Genomic DNA, 20504 nt, shown 5'->3' on the forward strand with positions numbered 1-20504 from the left:
TGCACTTAAGTGCAATCTCTATCCCCTGGTATGCCTTGGCTCAGTTCGCATGAAACCACTTGTGTAAACAGGTTACATATACATTTCTACATGCACTGAGCCCCAGGCAATTAGTATTTTAGTACAGCCATAAATGCACATAAAGTGGCTTTGAAAATTACTCACAAAGCAGAACCTTCAGCAGATCCACAGGAAAATATGGAAGGTACAGAGAAGAGCAACCAAAATGATAAGGGGAATGGAACAGCTCCCCTATGAGGAAAGACTAAAGAGGTTAGGACTTTTCAGCTTGGAGAAGAGACGGCTGAGGGGGATATGATAGAGGTGTTTAAAATCATGGGAGGTCTAGAACGAGTAGATGTGAATCAGTATCGGTTATTTAGTCTTTCAGATAATAGAAAGACTAGGGGGCACTCCATGAAGTTAGCGTGTGGCACATTTAAAACTAATCAGAGAAAGTTCTTCTTCACTCAACGCACAATTAAACTCTGGAATTTGTTGCCAGAGGACGTGGTTAGTTCAGTTAGTATAGCTGTTTATTTATTTATTTAAAATCTTTTTCTATACCGTCGTTAAGCTAGTTGCCATCACAACGGTTCACAATAAGGCACATAATTTCAAACTTAAATGTGATGAGTTATCTTAACTAAACAGGTGCCATCAAATACTGTAACATAGTTTCATATTAAATATTACTCAGTGGTTGTGATAAGTCATATCTACTTTAAGTATATCGGCTATAAGATAAATTAACACTTAAGTCTTGTCCTCTGTTGTTGCAATCTAATAGAGGTAAAGTAAAATAAAATATACACACACACACACACACACACACACACACCATTCGAGTAAGCTGATGTGTGTGTGTGGGAGTTCTTCGGACTGCATCATACAATTCCCTGGATTCTATTCTTCATTCCCTTTGTGGTATGCTTGCTTAAATAGCCATGTTTTTAAACTTTTTTTGAATGCTTTGATGTCTCTTTGTGTTCTGATTTCTAAAGGCATTGTGTTCCATATTATAGGTCCTGCCAGGGATAGGGCCCTATCCCTTACTTGCTTTAGTCTCGCTGTTTTTACTGAGGGAATAGTTAGTAGGGCTTTGTTTGCTGATCTCAAGTTTCTATTAGGGACGTGTACGTGAAGGGCTGTGTTCAGCCATTCTGCCTTTTTGTCGTGTATTAATTTATGTATGGTGCAAAGAGTCTTGTATTGAATTCTTTGTTCAATGGGTAGCCAGTGTAGTTCAATTAGGGTTTTGGTGATATGGTCTCTTTTACTTTTACCGGTTAAAATTCTTGCAGCTGTGTTTTGTAATACCTGTAGAGGTCTTATCGTGGTGTGGGGTAATCCTAGTAGAAGGGCATTACAGTAATCAGTGCTTGAAAAAATTAATGCTTGTAGTACTGACCAGAAGTCATTTGGTGATAGTAGTGGTTTAAGTCTTCTGAAAGTCATGTTTGGCGTAACCTTCTCTTACTTTTAGAGAGATATGTTGTTTCATACTTAGTTCCGTATCGATAATCACTCCAAGGTTTCGTACTTTCTCTGCTAGTTGTATTTTTTGGTTGTTATTGATTGTGATTGGGTTTTGAATGATTGTGATGTTTTTTCGTTCAAGATGTAGGAATTCTGTTTTCTCTATTAATAACTAATTCCATCTGTTTTAAGAGCTGTTTTATTATATCTAGATACATATTGGCTAAGGTTAATGTTTTCTCAATTGAGTCATTAATTGGAAGTATTAATTGAATATCGTCAGCATATATGTAGTGTGAGATGCCCAGACCAGCTAGCAGGTGGCATAACGGCAGCATGTATATGTTGAATAGTGTGGCAGATAGGGCTGATCCCTGCGGAACTCCTGTTTGAAGGTTTATTCTTTCTGACATTGCTTTTTTGATTTGCACTTGGAAATATCTGTTATCTAGGTATGATTTGAACCATTTGATTGTTGTGTTGCATAGTCCTATTTTTTCTAATCTATTTAATAGGATCTCATGATTTACTGTGTCGAATGCCGCTGATAGGTCCAGCATTACTAAAATGTAATGTTTACCGCTGTCGAAACCTCTCATGATGTTGTCAGTTAGCGTAAGTAGTAGTGTTTCAGTGCTATAGTTTTTGCGAAATCCATGTTGTGATGGGGTACAGAATATTATTGTCCTCTAAGTGTTCTGCTAATTGATTTTGTATGGTTTTTCTATTAATTTTGTAATTAGTGGTAAGTTTGATACTGGTCTATAATTGCTCAGGGTGAGTGGATCACTGTTCTTTTTTTTCAAAATTGGTTTTACTATTGCTCCTTTTAGTGAATCTGGCATGTTTCCTTCATTTAATGATAGATTAATGATTTTTGTTAAAGTCGGAGAGGTTGTGGTGGCTAGTTTTTTTTATATCTGTGGTGGGTATTGTGTTTAAAAAAGGATTGGATAAGTTCTTGGAGGAGAAGTCCATTACCTGCTATTAATTAAGTTGACTTAGAAAATAGCCACTGCTATTACTAGCAACAGTAACATGGAATAGGCTTAGTTTTTGGGTACTTGCCAGGTTCTTATGGCCTGGATTGGCCACTGTTGGAAACAGGATGCTGGGCTTGATGGACTCTTGGTCTGACCCAGTATGGCATGTTCTTATGTTCTTAATATTTGATCGATTTTCCTAGCATATCTCTGAGAAATCTATATTTTATATCATATTCAACTAAGCTAGAATCCTCCTGGTTTGAGTTTCATCAGCTTGCATATCCATAGTGGTGGGTAAAGTTCACAATGAAGTGCGTATCTTCAATTTCTGTAGACAGAAACTTGTAAAGTAAAATTATGGAGCATCTGAGAAAGGAACCGCTGAGGCTCTGAAAGCTAATATATGATAGCATCTATGCATGACTTCCTTTTATTGGTCCAGTAAAAGATATCAGAGCCTGCAGTGAAACTTGTGCAAACCGATTTAAAACTCTAAACAAGGTTCCTCTGCAACATTCACCTCTCATCAGTAGTCAGCCTAGATTTTCTGGACACTGCTGGTGTCCATTTTAGACTGCTTTTCAGTAGAAATGTTTGTGCCAAAGTTAAGGAATCTTTAGGGGATCGATTAAGAAAAGATTCTAAGGCATAATATGGTGTAATCAGAGTTCAGTCATTTTTGGAGTACAGTTTTATTGTATTGGTGAAGAGAATAGTGTCAATTGTCAGAAAGCACATCACCCAAAAAAATATGTAAATGAGGTCTCTACTGAGTTAGAGATGTTTGCTCTTTCTGGATAGTCAGGTTTACTATTCAAAAGTTATTTGTATGTTATGTTGTGATTATGGTGAGGTATTGTATTGTTTGTATTATTTGTTGAATGTTATGTTGCATACCTGGAGCCTGTAATGGATAGGTAGTTTTATACATTTTAGAGACAAATAAAAAAAATAATATTGACATCAGAATGGGAAATAAGTTGTGATTAGAGCATGAATTTAATTAATAAGGGCAATTAACTCATCGCTTCCTGTTAGCACAACTAAATCAATAGAGCAAACCAATTTCAACCGAGACAGCCAGCTGCTCACCAGCACACAGACTGTTGGGTGTGTATAATTAGGAAATAATCTGCTTTCTTGTTCAATATGACAGCTTAATCCATCATCTTTTATCCTTGGTCCTGGACAGATCCTTTTGTCATCAAGACCACCTTTCCCAGGCTGAGAGGGGCACCTGCAAATATGGCATTTCATACCATAGCGATCCAATGAACCAATTCAATTGCCCATTGACATATTCTGGATGCTAGTTAGTTTCATATTTCTGTGGCTTCATGGCAGTACTGGAGCTCTGGATTTCAAGGCTGGCAGGGATTCAGATATGTCACAGAGGTGATGCACTCAGACCTCCCTCCAGTCTCTACCAGTGAGAGTTGCTGGGCTGATCATGCAGGAATGGAAAGCTGCATGCTTTGAGCATAACAGATTATGTTCGTATTTATTCATACAGTACATGTTTTTCCTCTCTTCCATTGTTGCTCTATAGCTTTTTGACTGGACTATTGTGGCAAGTTATTTTTCTTAGGTAACAGCAGAAGACAAGTTTAAAGACGGGATCCGATCATCAGACTGTGCTGTTCTCTGCCAGAGTTACATAGTTACATGGTTCTGTTGAAAGGAGCCCAGATGTTAGACTTTGCTCTATGCCTGTCTCTGCATGGAAGAAAAAAGCAATAGTGAGAAAAAGACTGGTTTTAGTGGTTAAAGTAAAGAATGGTGAGCCAAGTTCAAATCATGCCTATGACAAGTCACTTTAATCTCCCATTGCCTCAGGTGCTTAACATTGTAAAATCTTCGGGGAAGGGATTAATTGTATTTAACAGAGAAACATGACCGAGGAAAAAGACCATACAGCCCATCCACTACCATACCCTCAGAAATCCCTGTTTGTCCCATGTTTGCCTGAATTAAAATACTGTCCTTGTCTCCATCATCTCCACTGGGAGGCTGTCATATCTCCCCTATTACGCCTTTCCTCTAAGGTACACATGTTTAGATTTGTAAGTCTGTCCCTATATGCTTTACAGTGAAGACCATTGACCATTTTATTAACCATTGATTGGACTGACTCCATCCTATTTATATCCTTTTGAAGGTGTGGTCTCCAGAAATGTACACAGTATTCCAAATGAGGTCTCACCAGGAACTTATATAGGAACAATGTTACCTTCTTTTTTCTGCTGACCATTCCTCTCCTTACACACCCAAGCATCTTTCTGGCTTTTGACACACCTTCTCCACTTGTTTGCTTGCCTTGAGATCATAAGATACAGACAACCCCAGATCCCATGCTTGGTTCATACATAGAAGCATTTCACCCCCCTTTACTATACCACTTCCTTGCGTTATTGCAGCCCAAATACAAAACTCGGCACTTTTTAGCATTAAATGTTCGCTAGCCCATTCCTCATGGTTTGCTAGATCTCTCCTCATGTTTTCTACACTTTCCTGGGTGTCTACCCTGCTGCAGATTTTGGTGTCATCCACAAAAAGGCAAACCTTTCCCAGTAGTTCTTCTGCAATGTCGCTTACGGAAATGTTGAAAAGAATTGGTCCAAGAACCATTCTCTGTGGAGCACCACTAGTAATGCCCCTCTCCTCGGAGTGAATTCCATTTATCACTACCCTTCGTTGCCTCCCACTCAACCAGTTTCTAACCCAATCTGTCATGTTAGGGCCCATATTAAAAGGGGCTCAGTTTATTAATAAGTTGTTCATGCCAGACTGTGTCAAAGGCCTTACTGAAATCCAAGTACTCTTCATCTAAAGCTCCCTCCTAATTCAACTTTCTGGTCACCCAGGCAAAGAAATTGATCAGATTTGTCAGACAAGACCTACATCTGATAAAACTATGCTGCCTTGGATCTTGTAATCCATTAGATTCCAGAAAATATATAACCTTTGTTTTAGCAGTGATTCCATTAATTTATTTAATTACTTTGTATAGTCAAGAAACAGATCATACCCTTTTCTCCTTTTGTTTTATTATAAATTTCTACAGCTCCTATTTGATTCATTCCTTGGAATTTCTGATCCATTCTTGAAATTCAGATCTAGCTTAAAGACTTGGCTCTTCAAACAAGCTTACCCTCAATAGCCCCGCTGCTTCCTCCTCTCCCCTGCTACTCCAGCAATTAACTGAAACTATGTACAAAGTTATGTTACAGCTGTATTTGCTGTTTACTGCTCTGCACTTGTTTCCAAGCAGCCTGTTGCGTTTGTACTCTCTCGTTCATTGCTATTTCTCGGTTCCCATGTAATCCCCCCCCCTTTTTTACCTGTTTATCATAATTTCCATTCTGTAGTTGCGCTGTAAACTGATATGATGTCGCCACTAATATCGGTATAGAAAAATTCTTAAATAAATACATAATTACTATTTTCTTATAACTATTATTTATACACGTTTACGAATACTGTTAGAAATTACTATTACCTTCTTTTTACAATGTAATTCAATGCTATATATGGAAACCATTGTGATCTACCTCTGGAACGATGGGGTATATAAAAAGCTTAGATAAATAAATAAGATATTTACCACTGAGGCCAGTAGTTCCCAGCCTCCTCCTTACTTCCTCTTTCGTGAGGAGGAACCACTTCCGCCTGTCTCCAGCATTCCAGAACTATTCCCAACTCTAAAGGAGCCTTGAAAAGGTCTGCACCTTTCTGAAAATCATTTGAGGCGTACTTCACTTCTAATCTTATTTGTGTCCATCTTGTGTGGTCCTACTCCTGGCCCTTCCTCAGTGAACACCAAACAGAAATATTTGTTAAGCCAATTCCACTTTTTTCTCATCAGCCTCTACATATTCCTATCTTTCTCCTCTGAGTCTCACAATGCCACTTTTGCACTTCCTCCTGTTACTATCTCCCCCCCCCCCATTTGCATCTTTGCTCTCCTGACTACGCTCCCAACTTCTCTTAGCTTTTCTATATATTGTTGCCTGTTATCCTTTTCCTGCAGTCTTTTGTTATTAATTAAATCACTTCTTCTTGTGTGGGTTTACATTATCAGTTGACAGAACAGTTTTCCCTGCAGAGAATCCAGTGCTTTTAGAAGACACTGCAGCTGGAATGTCCCAATCAACAGCCAACAGATTGAAATCACCTAGCAATAACGCCTCCCCCTTCATAGCAACTTTGTAAATATAAGAACATAAGAAATTGCCTTACTGGGTCAGACCAAGGGTCCATCAAGCCCAGCATCCTGTTTCCAACAGTGGCCAATCCAGGCCATACGAACCTGGCAAGTACCCAAAAACTAAGTCTATCCTATGCTACTGTTGCTAGTAATAGCAGTGGCTGTTTTCAAACCCATTATTCTATTTCCAATAGTGGCCAAGCCAGGTCAAAGGTACCTCACAGGATCCCAAAGGGCAGATAAATTCCATACTGCTTATTCAAAGAATAAGCAGTAAATATCTGCAGCTCCACCTTAATACTGGTTTATGAACTTTTCCTCCAGGAATTTGTCCAAACCATTTTTAATCACAGCTACACTAATATCTTTCAGCGCATCCTCTGGCAACGAATTCCAGAGCTTATTATATACGTTGAGTAAAAAAAATATTTTCTCTTATGATAACATGTGTTTTGTGGATCCTTGGGTGCTGTGGAGATGACCACGCCCACAGGTAGGAGCCACAGCACTGGGCTAGACTCGTACACACAAAACACAGGAAGGTTCTTTATTGAAAATCTCCACCAGAGGTGGCAGTAGTGAGGCAGTCTGTGGTTGTAGTCTCAGGGACCTCAGCAGAGGGAGCCCTTCTCTCCTTTGATGTCAGGAGGTTCCGCAGCAGGTCTCCCAACGAGGAGATACTGTGGATGAGATAGACTGAGAGTTAGAGTACTCACTAGGTGTTAGCTGTTGGTATGCGATTCCACCAGATATGTTGTAGAAGTTACAGGCACCGAGGCAGGGAGAGCAGGCCCTTGAGGAGTGAGTACCTGTTCCCTGTAAGGCACCTGAAATAAAGCAGAGGGCCCCTGAGGAGCGGGTACCCAGGTTAGCATATACCCCAAAGGCAGAGAGAGCTTCCATCGGCAGCTCGGAAGCGGCAGAGTAGCGTAGACAGGAACGGATTTGAGCCCTTGCTAACTCGGGGAGCTAGCAAATGAGTGAAGGTAATATACCTGGATGGCGTGACGTCAGCATGAGGGAACGCCCTCGAGGTTCGCGCCAAGGGTAGTACAAAGATGTGAGTTGCGCGCACCCTAGTAGGTACCTGGGAGGAGCAATGGCAGGAGGCTGCACCATAGCTGTTCTGGGGATGCCAGAGAAGTTGGCTTGACGATGCTGCGGTAGCCATCTTTCCCAGGTAAGTGGGAGGAGCCGAAAATGAGGTGAGGCAAACGGGGCGAAGCCGTCAAGGACCGACGGACACAACAGTACCCCCCTTCAAAGGGGGTCCATGCTGTTTCCTACCAGGTCTTGGGTTTTGAGGATGCAAGTGATGGAAGTCCTGTAGCATCTCTTTATCCAGGATATTAGACATTGGTGTCTGAGTTTTCTTCAGGGCCATACCCTTCCCATGACAGGAGGTAGTCCCATACTCTACCTCGTCTTCTCACATCGAGAACTGCGTCTACTTTTTATTCAATGTCTTCTTCAGCATCAATAGGTGTAACATCTGGTACCTTGTTGGAGAACTCACTAAGGATCACTGGCTTCATTAGTGAGACTTGGAATGCATTGTGAATCTTTGAAGTAGATGATAGCTTCTGACTGTAGATGAGATTGCCCAGTCGTTGGAGAATGGGAAACGGTCCAACAAAGCGAGGAGCAAATCGAACTGAAGGCAGTTTAAGTCTTAAGTGCTTCGTGGAAAGCCAGACTTTATCACTAGGCTTGAAGTCTGGAGCCTTGCAGTGATGAGCATCGTATCCTTTCTTTTCTCAAAGTCCTGCTTTAACAAGCATCTCTTTTGTCTGAGTCCAAAGTTATTGGATATCTTTGGCAGTAGATTGAGCTGCTGGGGATGACACTGATAATGGAAGTGGCAGTGGTAGTCGTCCGTAGACTACTTCGAATGGTGTTGATCCAGTGGATGTTGCTGGATGAGAATTAATGGCAAATTCTGCCCAGGGCAACAGTTCACTCCAATCATTCTGGCGAGAGTTCACGTAGGCACGAATGAACTGTTTGAAAGTCCTGTTCATCCCCTCTGTTTGACCATTGGATTATGGATGGTATGCGGAGGTGAAGTCGAGGGAAATATTGAACTTCTTACGTAGTGCCTTCCAGAAGTTAGCCGTGAATTGGGCTCCTCGATCGGAGACTATGTGCTTAGGCAAGCCATGCAGGTGGAAGATGTGCGTAATGAATAGCTTAGCGAGCTCCATGGCGGTGGGTAAGCCTGGGAGAGCCACAAAATGAGCCATCTTTGAGAACCGATCTACGGTTACCCAAATAGTGTTGTTCCCTCTTGAGATAATCAAATTTGCAGATGACACAAAATTGTTCAGAGTAGTTAAATTACAAGCAGATTGTGATAAATTGCAGGAAGACCTTGTGAGACTGGAAAATTGGGCATCCAAATGGCAGATGAAATTTAATGTGGATAAGTGCAAGGTGATGCATATAGGGAAAAATAACCCATGCTATAATTACACAATGTTGGGTTCCATATTAGGTGCTACAACCCAAGAAAGAGATCTAGGTGTCATAGTGGACAACACATTGAAATCGTCGGTGCAGTGTGCTGCGGCAGTCAAAAAAGCAAACAGAATGTTGGGAATTATTAGAAAAGGAATGATGAATAAAACGGAAAATGTCATAATGCCTCTGTATCGCTCCATGGTGAGACCGCACCTTGAATACTGTGTACAATTCTGGTCGCCGCATCTCAAAAAAAATATAATTGCGATGGAGAAGGTACAGAGAAGGGCTACCAAAATGATAAAGGGAATGGAACAACTCCCCTATGAGGAAAGACTAAAGAGGTTAGGACTTTTCAGCTTGGAGAAGAGACGACTGAGGGGGGATATGATAGAGGTGTTTAAAATCATGAGAGGTCTAGAACGGGTAGATGTGAATCGGTTATTTACTCTTTCGGATAGTAGAAAGACTAGGGGGCACTCCATGAAGTTAGCATGGGGCACTTTTAAAACTAATCGGAGAAAGTTCTTTTTTACTCAACGCACAATTAAACTCTGGAATTTGTTGCCAGAGAATGTAGTTCGTGCAGTTAGTATAGCTGTGTTTAAAAAAGGATTGGATAAGTTCTTGGAGGAGAAGTCCATTACCTGCTATTAAGTTCACTTAGAGAATAGCCACTGCCATTAGCAATGGTTACATGGAATAGACTTAGTTTTTGGGTACTTGCCAGGTTCTTGTGGCCTGGATTGGCCACTGTTGGAAACAGGATGCTGGGCTTGATGGACCCTTGGTCTGACCCAGTATGGCATTTTCTTATGTTCTTATGTTCTTAAGATGGTAAATCGACCACGAAGTCCGTGGCAATATGTGTCCAGGGTTGTTCTGGCACTGGCAAGGGTTGGAGTAGACCCTATGGATGACCCGGCGGTGTCTTCTGTTTAGCGCAGTTTGCTCAGGAAGCAAAGTAGGAGAATGTGTCTTCCTTCTCTTAATATCCTCCTGATGAGTGGTCATGTCTTGCGAGAATATCAATATGTCATCCAAGTAAACAATAACACACTTATAGAGGAGATCCCAGAAAATGTCGTTCATTAAATTTTGAAAGACAGCCGAGGCGTTGCACAGGCCGAAGGGCATCACTAGATACTCAGTGACTGTCCCGAGTGTTGAAGGCTGTCTTCCACTCATCGCCATCTCAAATGCGAAGTAAATTGTAGGCTCCTTTCAGATCCAGTTTGAAAAAGATTTGAGCTCCTTGTCTGTCGAATAGCTCTGAAATCAGAGGCAGGGGGTAACGATCCTTTATTGTTATTTCATTGAGGCCCCTGTAGTCTATACATGGACGTAATGTACCTTTCATTTTGCCCACAAAGAAAAAACCTGCACCAGCAGGGGACTTGGATGGTCTTATAAAACCTTTTTGGACATTTTCCTGAATATATTCGGACATGGCTTTATTTTCTGCCACGGACAGGGGGTACACTCTACCCTTGGGTGGTTCTGTATTAGGCTTTAGATTAATAGCGCAGTCATAAGGTCTGTGAGGCGGAAGTACATCTGCAGTTTCTTTTGAAAAGACATCTTGGAAAAATGCATATTGAGGCAGCAACCCCTGCATCACTGGGGTGATAGGCATATAGGGTAACGGAACTACCTCCTTCAGGCATTTATCATGGCAGTCTGGGCCCCATCTAGACAGTTCCAGTGTAGCCCAATTGAATTGAGGCATATGCTGCTGCAACCAAGGTAATCCCAGTATTATAGGGTGCATGGCCTTCTCTAAAACAAAGAAGGAGATGGTCTCAAAATGGAGGGCACTGGTCCGTAGACACACTGGTTTGGTGCGTAATGTTACTTCACCTGGTAAGGGCTCTCCATGGATGGATGAAAGAAGTAGTGGAGGCTTCATAGTGGAATTGAGGATCCGTACTAAGTGGGTCACTTCCGCCCATGACATTAGGGGGTCTTATTTCCAGAGACACCTGTTGGCTTCTGCTTCCTCCCTGACGGTTGATGTAGGCCACTGTTGTGGCGTTGTCCGACATTACTCTCACCGCTTTGCCTCGGAGTCTGTGACCAAACCTTAGGCAGGCTAGTCTGACTGCCCGGGCTTCTAGGCGATTGATATTCCATCCCGACACTTGGACAGTTAGCTCCTGGCAGTGTGCTCCCCATCCTCGTAGGCTGGAATCCGTGGTGAGTAGGATCCAGGTTGGGGAGGATAGTCTCGTTCCCTGGCTCAGGTGGGCTTCTTGTAGCCACCATCGTAGTTGGGCCCGAACTCTGTCCAGGAGCTGAAGCCGTACGGTGTAGTTCTGGGACAGTGGATTCCATCGTGATAGTAGTGAGCGTTGTAGGGGTCTCATGTGAGCTCGTGCCCATGGGACTACTTCCAGTGTGGATGCCATGAGGCCAAGAACTTGTAGATAATCCCATGCTGTGGGGCGAAGTTCGCTCAACAGGGTTTGTAACTGGGTCATCAGTTTTGATCTCCTTGTCTGTGTCAGGATGACCTTGTCTTGTTTGGTGTCGAACCGGACTCCCAAGTATTCTAGAGATTGGGAAGGCTGCAGGCAGCTCTTGTTTGTGTTGACCACCCACCCGAGGCTCTCCAGTAGAGTAGAGTTTTGACTCTGTTGGTTGCCTGGTGGCTTTCTTCTGGGGATTTCGCTCTGATCAGCCAATCGTATAGATAAGGGTGCACGCGGATTCCTTCCTTCCTCAGTGTTGCTGCCACCACTACTATGATCTTGGTGAACGTCCGGGGTGCAGTGGCTAACCCGAAAGGTAGTGCCCGGAACTGGTAGTGATGGTCCAGGATCGAGAAGCGTAGAAAACGCTGATGCTCTTGATGGATCGGAACGTGTAGGTAGGCTTCCGACAGATCCAGGGAGGTAAGGAATTCTCCCGGTTGTATCGCCCTTATCACCGAGCGTAGGGTTTCCATGCGGAAGCGAGGAATCTTCAGGTGACGGCTGACCGCCTTGAGGTCCAGGATAGGTCTGAACATTCCTTCCTTCTTGGGAACGATAAAATAGATGGAATAATGGTCAGTATTTATTTGTTGTGGAGGCACCGGTGTTATAGCCTCTAAAGCTAGTAATCTGGTCAGTGTAGCTTCTACTGCCATTCTCCTGGAAGGGTCGTGACAGGGAGATTCCACAAACTTGTCAGGAGGAAGGTGGTGGAAATCCAGGTAATATCCCTCTCGAATGATGGATAGGACCCACTTGTCTGAAGTTATCTCGACCCATCTTTGGTAGAATAGGGCCAGTCTGCCCCCTATGGCTTCTTCCTTTGGATGGGTCGACTGATTTTCATTGTGGGGTGCGGCTGGGGCAGGGGCCCGAGCTGGCTCCCCTTTTATTGTGCTTGTTCCAAAAGGACTGGCTCCGGCCTGCGGGGCGTGCCGCTTGATATGAGCTTCTATATGGGTTGAAGCGCTGTGATCCTCTGCCCCTTGAGGTCCGGGGTAAGGATCGCTGGTTTCTCTTATTCCTGTCCTCGGTAGCCGTGGCAGTGGGGACTCGCCCCACTTGTTGGCTAGTTTCTCTAGTTCGTTTCCGAACAGGAGTGTTCCCTTGAAAGGCATCCTTGTGAGTCTCATTTTGGAGGATGTGTCGGCTGACCAGTTTCGGAGCCAGATTTGTCTTCTGGCCGCCACGGCGGATGAGACTCCTCTAGCTGCTGAGCATACCAGATCCGAAGCGGCATCCACGAGGAATGATACGGCTGGCTCCAGGGCTTCCCCAGGAGTGTTGTTCCTGGTCTGTGCTAAGCAGGCATGTGTCACCACGGTACAGCAGGCCGCGATCTGTAAAGACATAGCGGAGACGTCAAAGGACTGTTTGAGGATAGATTCCAGATATCTGTCTTGAGCATCCTTGAGTGCTGCTCCTTCCTCCACTGGGATAGTAGTGCGCTTCGAGACCGCGCAGACCATGGCATCCACTTTCGGACATGCCAGGAGATCTTTGGCAGCTGGGTCCAGAGGGTACAATGCTGCCAGAGCCCGGCCCCCTTTGAACGTGGTTTCTGGGGCATCCCATTCCAGGTCAATTAGTTGCTGGATGGCTTGTAATAGTGGGAAATGGCGGGAGGTCTGACGAAGTCCCTCCACAAGTGGGTTCATCTTAGGTTCCCCTGAGGCACTTGTGCCCGGGATGGCAAGCTCTTTTAAGCTGTGTGTGACCAGGTCTGGAAGCTCGTCCTTGGTGAAGAAGCGTCTCATGGTTCGGTGGGGTTCTGTCCCCAGAGGGTGTTCCCCTTTTCCAGGGGTTCTGACTCCTCTTCTGAGATGTCTGTGTCCCTGAAGGTGGGGCTTCTGGGTGGTGGGATCACTTCCCTGGGCATAGAGGGTCCTGGCATGTTGAAGTCCTCTGGTGGGGCCTGTGTGACTGCATTGTAGGAGGCCCCGGTTGCATGTGAACAAAGGTATGCAGACCTTTGAAGAATTCCACCCAGGAGATAGAAGCTGGGTCTAGACTAGGGGGTGCCGTGTCCCTGGGGAGCCCCGTTTGTGGGGGGGGGTCCCGCTGTGTTATGTTAGGTCCAGCATTCCGCTCGAGAGGCTGGGGTCCGGTACTGGTTGGGGAGGGCCACGAGTTGGGTCCCCTAGGGCCTCTTTCCACTGTATACACAGGGCTGTGGCCTCCTCATGCTGTGCAGCTCTATTGTGGCATGGTGGGCAAAGGCCCTGAACTTTGAGCTTATTTTCAGGTGGTGCCATGGCTTGTGCACATACAATACAGTTGTGCGCTTCGGTGAGCATCGAAGTTGCACGCGTAGGTTGGTGTGCGTGCAGAGATGTGCGCGCTGTTGTGCGCATGGGTCAAAATTATGCGCCTGGCACAGTGAGCGCGTGGCTATGCGCTTCACTTGTGCGCCCGGTACTTGTGCGTGCGACGTTGTGCGCAGAAGGTATTTGTGCGCACAGATCACGACGGCGGACAGGGTGGCGAACAGGGCCAAAATGGCGACAGCAACCACGCGGACAATATGGCGACCACCTCAGAGGGTTTCCATGTGGGAGGACCCTCGGATCTGATCAGGGTCTAGCCCTGCTAGGGCAGATCAACCCGGTGGTACTGGTCCCGGCTGGCGACCTGTGTGTCTCCTCGAGCTTCGGAGACCGGAGACTTTTAAATTGATTTCTACCTTACCTTGTCCCGGCACTTCCCAGTTTCGTTCCGGTGGTCTCCGGCTGCGGGGGGAGAGGGAAAAAGCCTTCACCGTTGCGCTCGAGGTTGCACCCGCTGCCTCTCAGCTTCACCCGATGTCGGGGGCTAGGTCCCCGCTGAGGGTCGGCCGCCGGACTGAGGCTTACATCCGAGGGATCACGGAAATCACCTCGGGAATCTCGACTGGGGGAGGGACCCAACGGGTGTCACCTGAGGAGAACGGGGCTCGTCTGTAGAGGTAAGTTTCTTCTTAATTTGGATTTCTTTGGTAAAATTTACTCTAACGCTGTGCTAGCGTGCATAGAGTCCCTAACTGCTGTGGAGATGGAAAATACTGAAGAGCTGCACTTCCTGCAGGGGTATATGTACTAGGGCTGACGTCAGATTGAAATCTGATCCATCTCTTACGTTCTCTTACCCAAAATCTCCTAGATATCCCCTCTCCTAAACTAGCAAGGCTAGAAGTCACCCGAAAACGAGCTTTCTCGGTAGCTGGACCCATTTTATGGAATTCCCTTCCCAATCCTCTTCGTTTAATTTCAAATTCTTCCCATTTCAAAAAAATCACTTAAAACCCATCTTTTTCAATTAGCATTTAAAACACTTACTCCAGAACAAACATAAAGTCTTCTCCACCACCTCATTTACAGCCACTATCATTCTTTTTCATTTCATTTTCCCCTCCCCCCCCCCCTTTTTTCCCATTTGTTCCCTAGTTTTCGGTCTTACTTTGTCACTTTTCTACCTTCCTCTCCTTCCCCCCTCCCTTCCATATTAATAGCAAGTTCCACGGCAACAGTTTTACTTTTATTTACTTTAGTAAATATTTGTTTATTTCTAGCTAGAATTTGTTCCAGCTATTAATTAATTTTATGTACTTTTAATTTTATTTATTTATTACCTTTTTCTATAATTTTATTTTATTCTTTTTTATTTTATTACTCTTTCCAATGTAAACCACCTTGACAAAAACTAATTTTATAAAGTGGTATATAAATTCTTTTAAATAAATAAATAAATAAAATCTCCAACTGCTATCAGGAGTACACTATGCCCATTGGTCATGAGTCCATCTGTACACGCTAGGAAATATAACTTGTTTCATTAATGCTTTAGTACAACCTTAGGAAATTCAAAGCCAAGTAGCAGGACTCCGCAGAGACTTCTCTGACATTTAAGGGGTAATTTTCAAAAGGATTTACATGTGTAAATATTAGAGATGTGATTCGGCCGAACCTTTTGTTTCGGCCTTCATTATCGGCCTGCTGCGGGAAATTTTGTTTTCCTGTGGTTCGGGCCGATTTTATTTCAGCTACCCCGAAAATGAAACTGGAAACCTGCCCCAACCCTTCAAATTTAATTAATTACAAACCCCCACCCTCCCGACCCCACCAAAACTTACTGAAAGTCCCTGGTGGTCCAGCGGGGGTCCCGGGAGCAATCTCCCGCTCTCAGGCCGTCGGCTGCCAGTAATCAAAATGGCACTGATGTGACAGAGGCGCGGGCCATCCATTGCTCCTACCGTGTTTCCCCGAAAGTAAGACAGCGTCTTACTTTCTTTTTACCCCAAAAAGTCCCACTATGTCTTACTTTCAGGGTATGTCTGCTCGCACAGGCCCACAGCGCCTGTGCGACCCCTGCGATTCGGCGCTGGGGGCTGCCGGTGGGGGCTGCTTTCGGCGCTCAAGGCAGTCACATGCCGTGACGTCACAGCATGTGACTGCCTTGAGCGCCGAAAGCAGCCCCCACCGGCAGCCCCCAGCGCCGAATCGCAGGGGTCGCACAGGCGCTGTGGGCCTGTGCGCGCATTCATTCACTGCCGGTGGGGGCTGCCGAGGCAGCCCCCACCGGCAGTGAATGAATGCGCGCCTGTGCGACCCGGCCTAGATGTAACACGCGACCACCCGCCGCCCGCCGGCCGTCTCGAACTAACGCGCGTCCACCCGCCCCCCCCACCCCCGGGAACAAGCGCCCACCCGCCCGCGGCCTAGATTTAACACGCGACCACCCGGCTCCCGCCGCCGGCCGCCTGGACCCACGCGGCCCTCCGACAGGTATTTAAAAATAATTTTTTTTTGAACACTACGACTTACTTTCGGGGGATGTCTTACATTAGCCGACCCCCCTAAAATTCCCACTACGTCTTACTATCAGGGGTGTCTTACTATCGGGGAAACACGGTACCATGTGACAGAGGCTGGCCAATGGCACCGATATCCCCTGTCACATGGTAAGGGCAAAGGGCCATCTGCGCCATTTTGATTAGTGGCAGTTGACGGCCCGAGAGGGGGAGATCGCTCCCGGGACCCCGCTGGACCACCAGGGACTTTCAGTAAGTCTTGGGGGGGTCGGGCAAGTCTTGGGGGGTCAGGAGGTTGGAGGGTTGCAATTAGTTAAATTTGAAGGGTTGGGGTGGGTTTGGGGTTTTTTTTTAAATGTGCCCTTTCTCCCCCCCCCCCCAAAAAAAACCGATAAGAAAACCACAAGAAATTTTGTGGGGTTTTCCTATTGTTTCGCCGGCCCCCAGAAACGCAACTACATAGGAAATATCGTCTTTATTTCCTATTTCGTTGCGAACAAATGCACATCCCTAGTAAATATAACTACCATTGTAGCAATTTTCAAAAGCTATTAAGAACATAAGAAATTGCCATGCTGGGACACACCAAGGGTCCATCAAGCCCAGCATCCTGTTTCCAACAGAGGCCAAACCAGGCCACAAGAACCTGGCAATTACCCAAACACTAAGAAGATCCCATTCTACTGATGCAATTAATAGCAGTGGCTATTCCCTAAGTAAACTTGATTAATACCCATGTGTGCACTCATGTGAGTAAATCCTGTGCAGAATTCAATGGCATATATTGTAGCAATTTTCAAAAGCCCACTTACACTGGTAAAACCCATTTTTAATCATGTAAATGCTTTTGAAAATCAGGCACTTAGAGCATAAACCTTTTACCGGACAGAAATTTGTTAATGTTTGTTTGCTTTCAATTAAAAAAAGATTATTATGAAATTAATTTAATTTAATTTCACAAATACATACTACTGTCCACCTTAAGTAGTTAAGAATATAAGACTTGCCATACTGGGTCAGATGAAAGGTCCATCAAGCCCAGTATCCTGTTTCCCACAGTGGCCAATCCAGGTCACACGTATCTGGCAGGATCCCAAGGGATAGATAAGATTCCAAGCTGCTTATCCCAAGAATAAGCAATGGATTTCTGCAACTCCTCCTTAATGGTAAATGGACTTTTCCTCCAGGAACTTATCCAAACCTTTTTTAAACGCAGCTATACTAATAGCTTTCACCACATCTTCTTGCAATGAATTCCAGAGCTTAATTATGCATTGAGTAAATAACAATAGTTCAGAATAATACATAAAATATGATAAAATTAACAATGCTACATAATAAAATACAACAGAACCACAGTTATTTCCTTTCTCCCAAGTCACTGCTCTCGCTGATGGGTAGGAGAACAAGTACACCAAACTTCCTGCCTCCAACCTCCAACCTCTTCCCCCTGCCCACGCAAAACCCCCTCCGATTTGGCTCTTCAACCCCACCATGCAGAAATAATATCACTGGTTACGTGATGCTGGTCATCAGCATCCAAAGCCATAAAAAGGGGAAATTAAAAGCGCCTCAATTTGCAAAAACAGACCCAAATAATAAGGCCTCTACTCCTGGCACCCAATGCCTCAATTGTTAATTTTCTGGGACAAAATGCTGTACCTTCCAACATTTTTGGGTCATCACTTTGGGGGCGATCCACCACCTTCAGTGGGTCATCGCTTTATCACCTCCCCCCCCCCCCCCCCCCCTTTGATAATATCAGAGGAAGGAGCTTGAGAAACGCTGCCTCCAAGTCCAACAGAACAACTTCTGAGGGAGACGAGAGCAGTAGCAAGGGCTGCAGGTGGATGGTGACCAAGACATCTCTCTCACTGCGGCTGCTGTTAGCAGCTGTTAATAGATTAGGGCATGACATAATTTAGGGGCTGATTTGCCAAGCTGTGGTAAAATTTGCCCATGGACACATATTAACAGGCAGATTTAATACGGTGTTCATTAATGTCCAGGCATCTAATTTATTTATTTATTTATTTATACATTTCTTATATACCGTGAGTCAGAACACATGATTCTATCTTTACGGTTTACAATGTAGCTAAAACAAGTAAGAAATATGAAATACAATAATATTAATAAAACAATAAGAATAATTTGTTAAGTTAAACATCATATTAAAAGCTTAAAAACTAAAAAAGGATAAAATAGAGAGAAACTCAATAGATAAGAAAAATAGGAGTAAGGAATCTTCATTTTTGTCTTTTATTTTTTAATTTTTTTCTCTCCCCACCTCCTCATCAAGAGTCTCCCTCTTCACCCCTACCCAGTGCAACCAGCATCCATTCTTACTGTTGGTGGCTCTAGGTCTCGCCTCTCTTCTTCGGCAGCAGCTTCCTGAGGCTCCTGCACTCTGCAGCACTGCACGTTTTCTTCTTTTTGCTGGGCCAGGAAACCCTGCTGGGAAGTGCTTCTATCGGGTGCGGCCTGCTTCAAATGCTGCATTGGTGACACCTTGGCTGCTTGGAGAGAGGGGGAGGGGAGGGGAGGCGGGATTTGAAATGCCACATTAATGGCACTGGAAGGCAAGTGCTTTCGCTGGGGGTGAGGCTGGACTTGAAACACTGCAGGTGCTTTGGCCCACACTGGCTTCCAGCAGTTGTTGTAGGCCCTGAGATGCTGCCTCTGCAATTCTGGAGCTCCTGTTTAATCATCCTAAACTTAGGGTGAAAATCGGTTTCAACTGATTATCGCTTTTGAAAAAAAATCCAGGAATTTATTGGTGAAAATCGGTTTAAACTGAAAACGAAGGTTCCTACCTATAGAGCATAGACAGCTTGCTACATATGCTAGAAATCCCTAGCTGGAAAAAGCAGTTTGGAAGGCACGGTATTAATGGAACTTTAATGGGGTTTATTTTTTCAGGGCTCTTCCATCGTTGCATAGTAGGAAAACGTTTGTTGGACCAGTATTGATGTGAGATCATGGGGAGTTTACCCAGCAGGAGGCTACGCTCGCCCATTCAGACTGACACAGTGAACAGCCATCAGCCTGCTCAGCGAGGTAAGGCTCCTCCTCGGCTCCCGTTCCATGTGCCCTTACTATTCTTTCTCAATAAAGACAAGAATACACCCAGGACCGCTTTATAATCAGCAATTAAGCGAAAAGAGGAGCCTGAGAAGGGGAGTGGAGAGAAGATCTCAAGGAGAATTGTGAGGAGAATGGGAGGAGGGGAAAATATTGGAGAAGAAGATACTGAAAAGGGGGGAAAAAAGGAAAGATTGGAGCTGAAGGAGAAGAGGGAAAATTAGGGAAGCAAAGTAAGGTCAGGGGATAAGAAGTCCATTGAAAGGAAGAGGAGAGAGAGTAAGAGTGGGTGGTTTAATGCAGAAAACATGGAGAAGGAGAGAAAAAAGTAAGACAAAATAAAGGGAAAAATGTGGGGAAAAAGAAAATAGAACATCATTTGCAAGGTATTCTCCCTTTGGAAGTACAGTGGAGGGCCAAGTGCTGGCTTGGTCTGAGTTTGCACTTGAGACATCCTGTCCATGGGTTACTGAATAAGTTCGATGGACTTACACACACAGGGGTAATCTATGTACTTGTGGTCTGCCAAAACCTGTGAGCACTTTTAACCTGTTGGGTTTGCTGAAATAAGGAAAGCAATCATACACATGTACTTTTGCTTCATTATTGTCTCCTGAAAAACCTATCCACAAATAATTGTACCTGCATCCCCTGCCTTCTGGGAATTTTTCTATATCATCTTCCACTGTTCTCCTTACCTCTTTTCCCTTTGAACCTTTCCTGGCAAGCAGGAGAACAGAGCTGGTCTTCAGATGCTTTTAATCTGCTCCTTCGTCTATTGGGACTTTTCCTTCCTCCATGGTTTGGATCAGCTCTTTGACCGCATGGGGTGGAGGGGGAGGAACACAGGTTGCAACAGGAGTGAGTTAGAATCATTTGACTGCCATCCTGCTCTCCTGAGAGCCTGGCCTCAGGGTGGGGGGAAAGGGGCAAGTTGGGAGTAGCACTACTTCGGCCCAAGAATCCATCTTGGAAGTGAGGGATGTTTGGTCAGGTGTCACCAGATCACTCCAGGAAGGACAAGGATG

General features: G+C 44.7%; 1 protein-coding gene across 2 annotated transcripts in view; it reads left to right on the forward strand.

Moving 5' to 3' along the window:
• The window catches only part of SLA2 (Src like adaptor 2), a 69219-nt gene that overhangs the window by 13048 nt on the left and 35667 nt on the right, over positions 1–20504 (forward strand). For both annotated transcript variants that reach the window (XM_029614684.1, XM_029614683.1), the window contains exon 2: positions 19315–19452. In XM_029614684.1, coding sequence (XP_029470544.1) covers positions 19374–19452 — 79 coding nt within the window. In that variant the 5' untranslated portion in view covers positions 19315–19373. The remainder of the gene's footprint in view (positions 1–19314; positions 19453–20504) is intronic.

The sequence above is a fragment of the Rhinatrema bivittatum genome, chromosome 8 (genome assembly GCF_901001135.1).
Source record: "Rhinatrema bivittatum chromosome 8, aRhiBiv1.1, whole genome shotgun sequence".
Classification (NCBI taxonomy): domain Eukaryota; kingdom Metazoa; phylum Chordata; class Amphibia; order Gymnophiona; family Rhinatrematidae; genus Rhinatrema; species Rhinatrema bivittatum.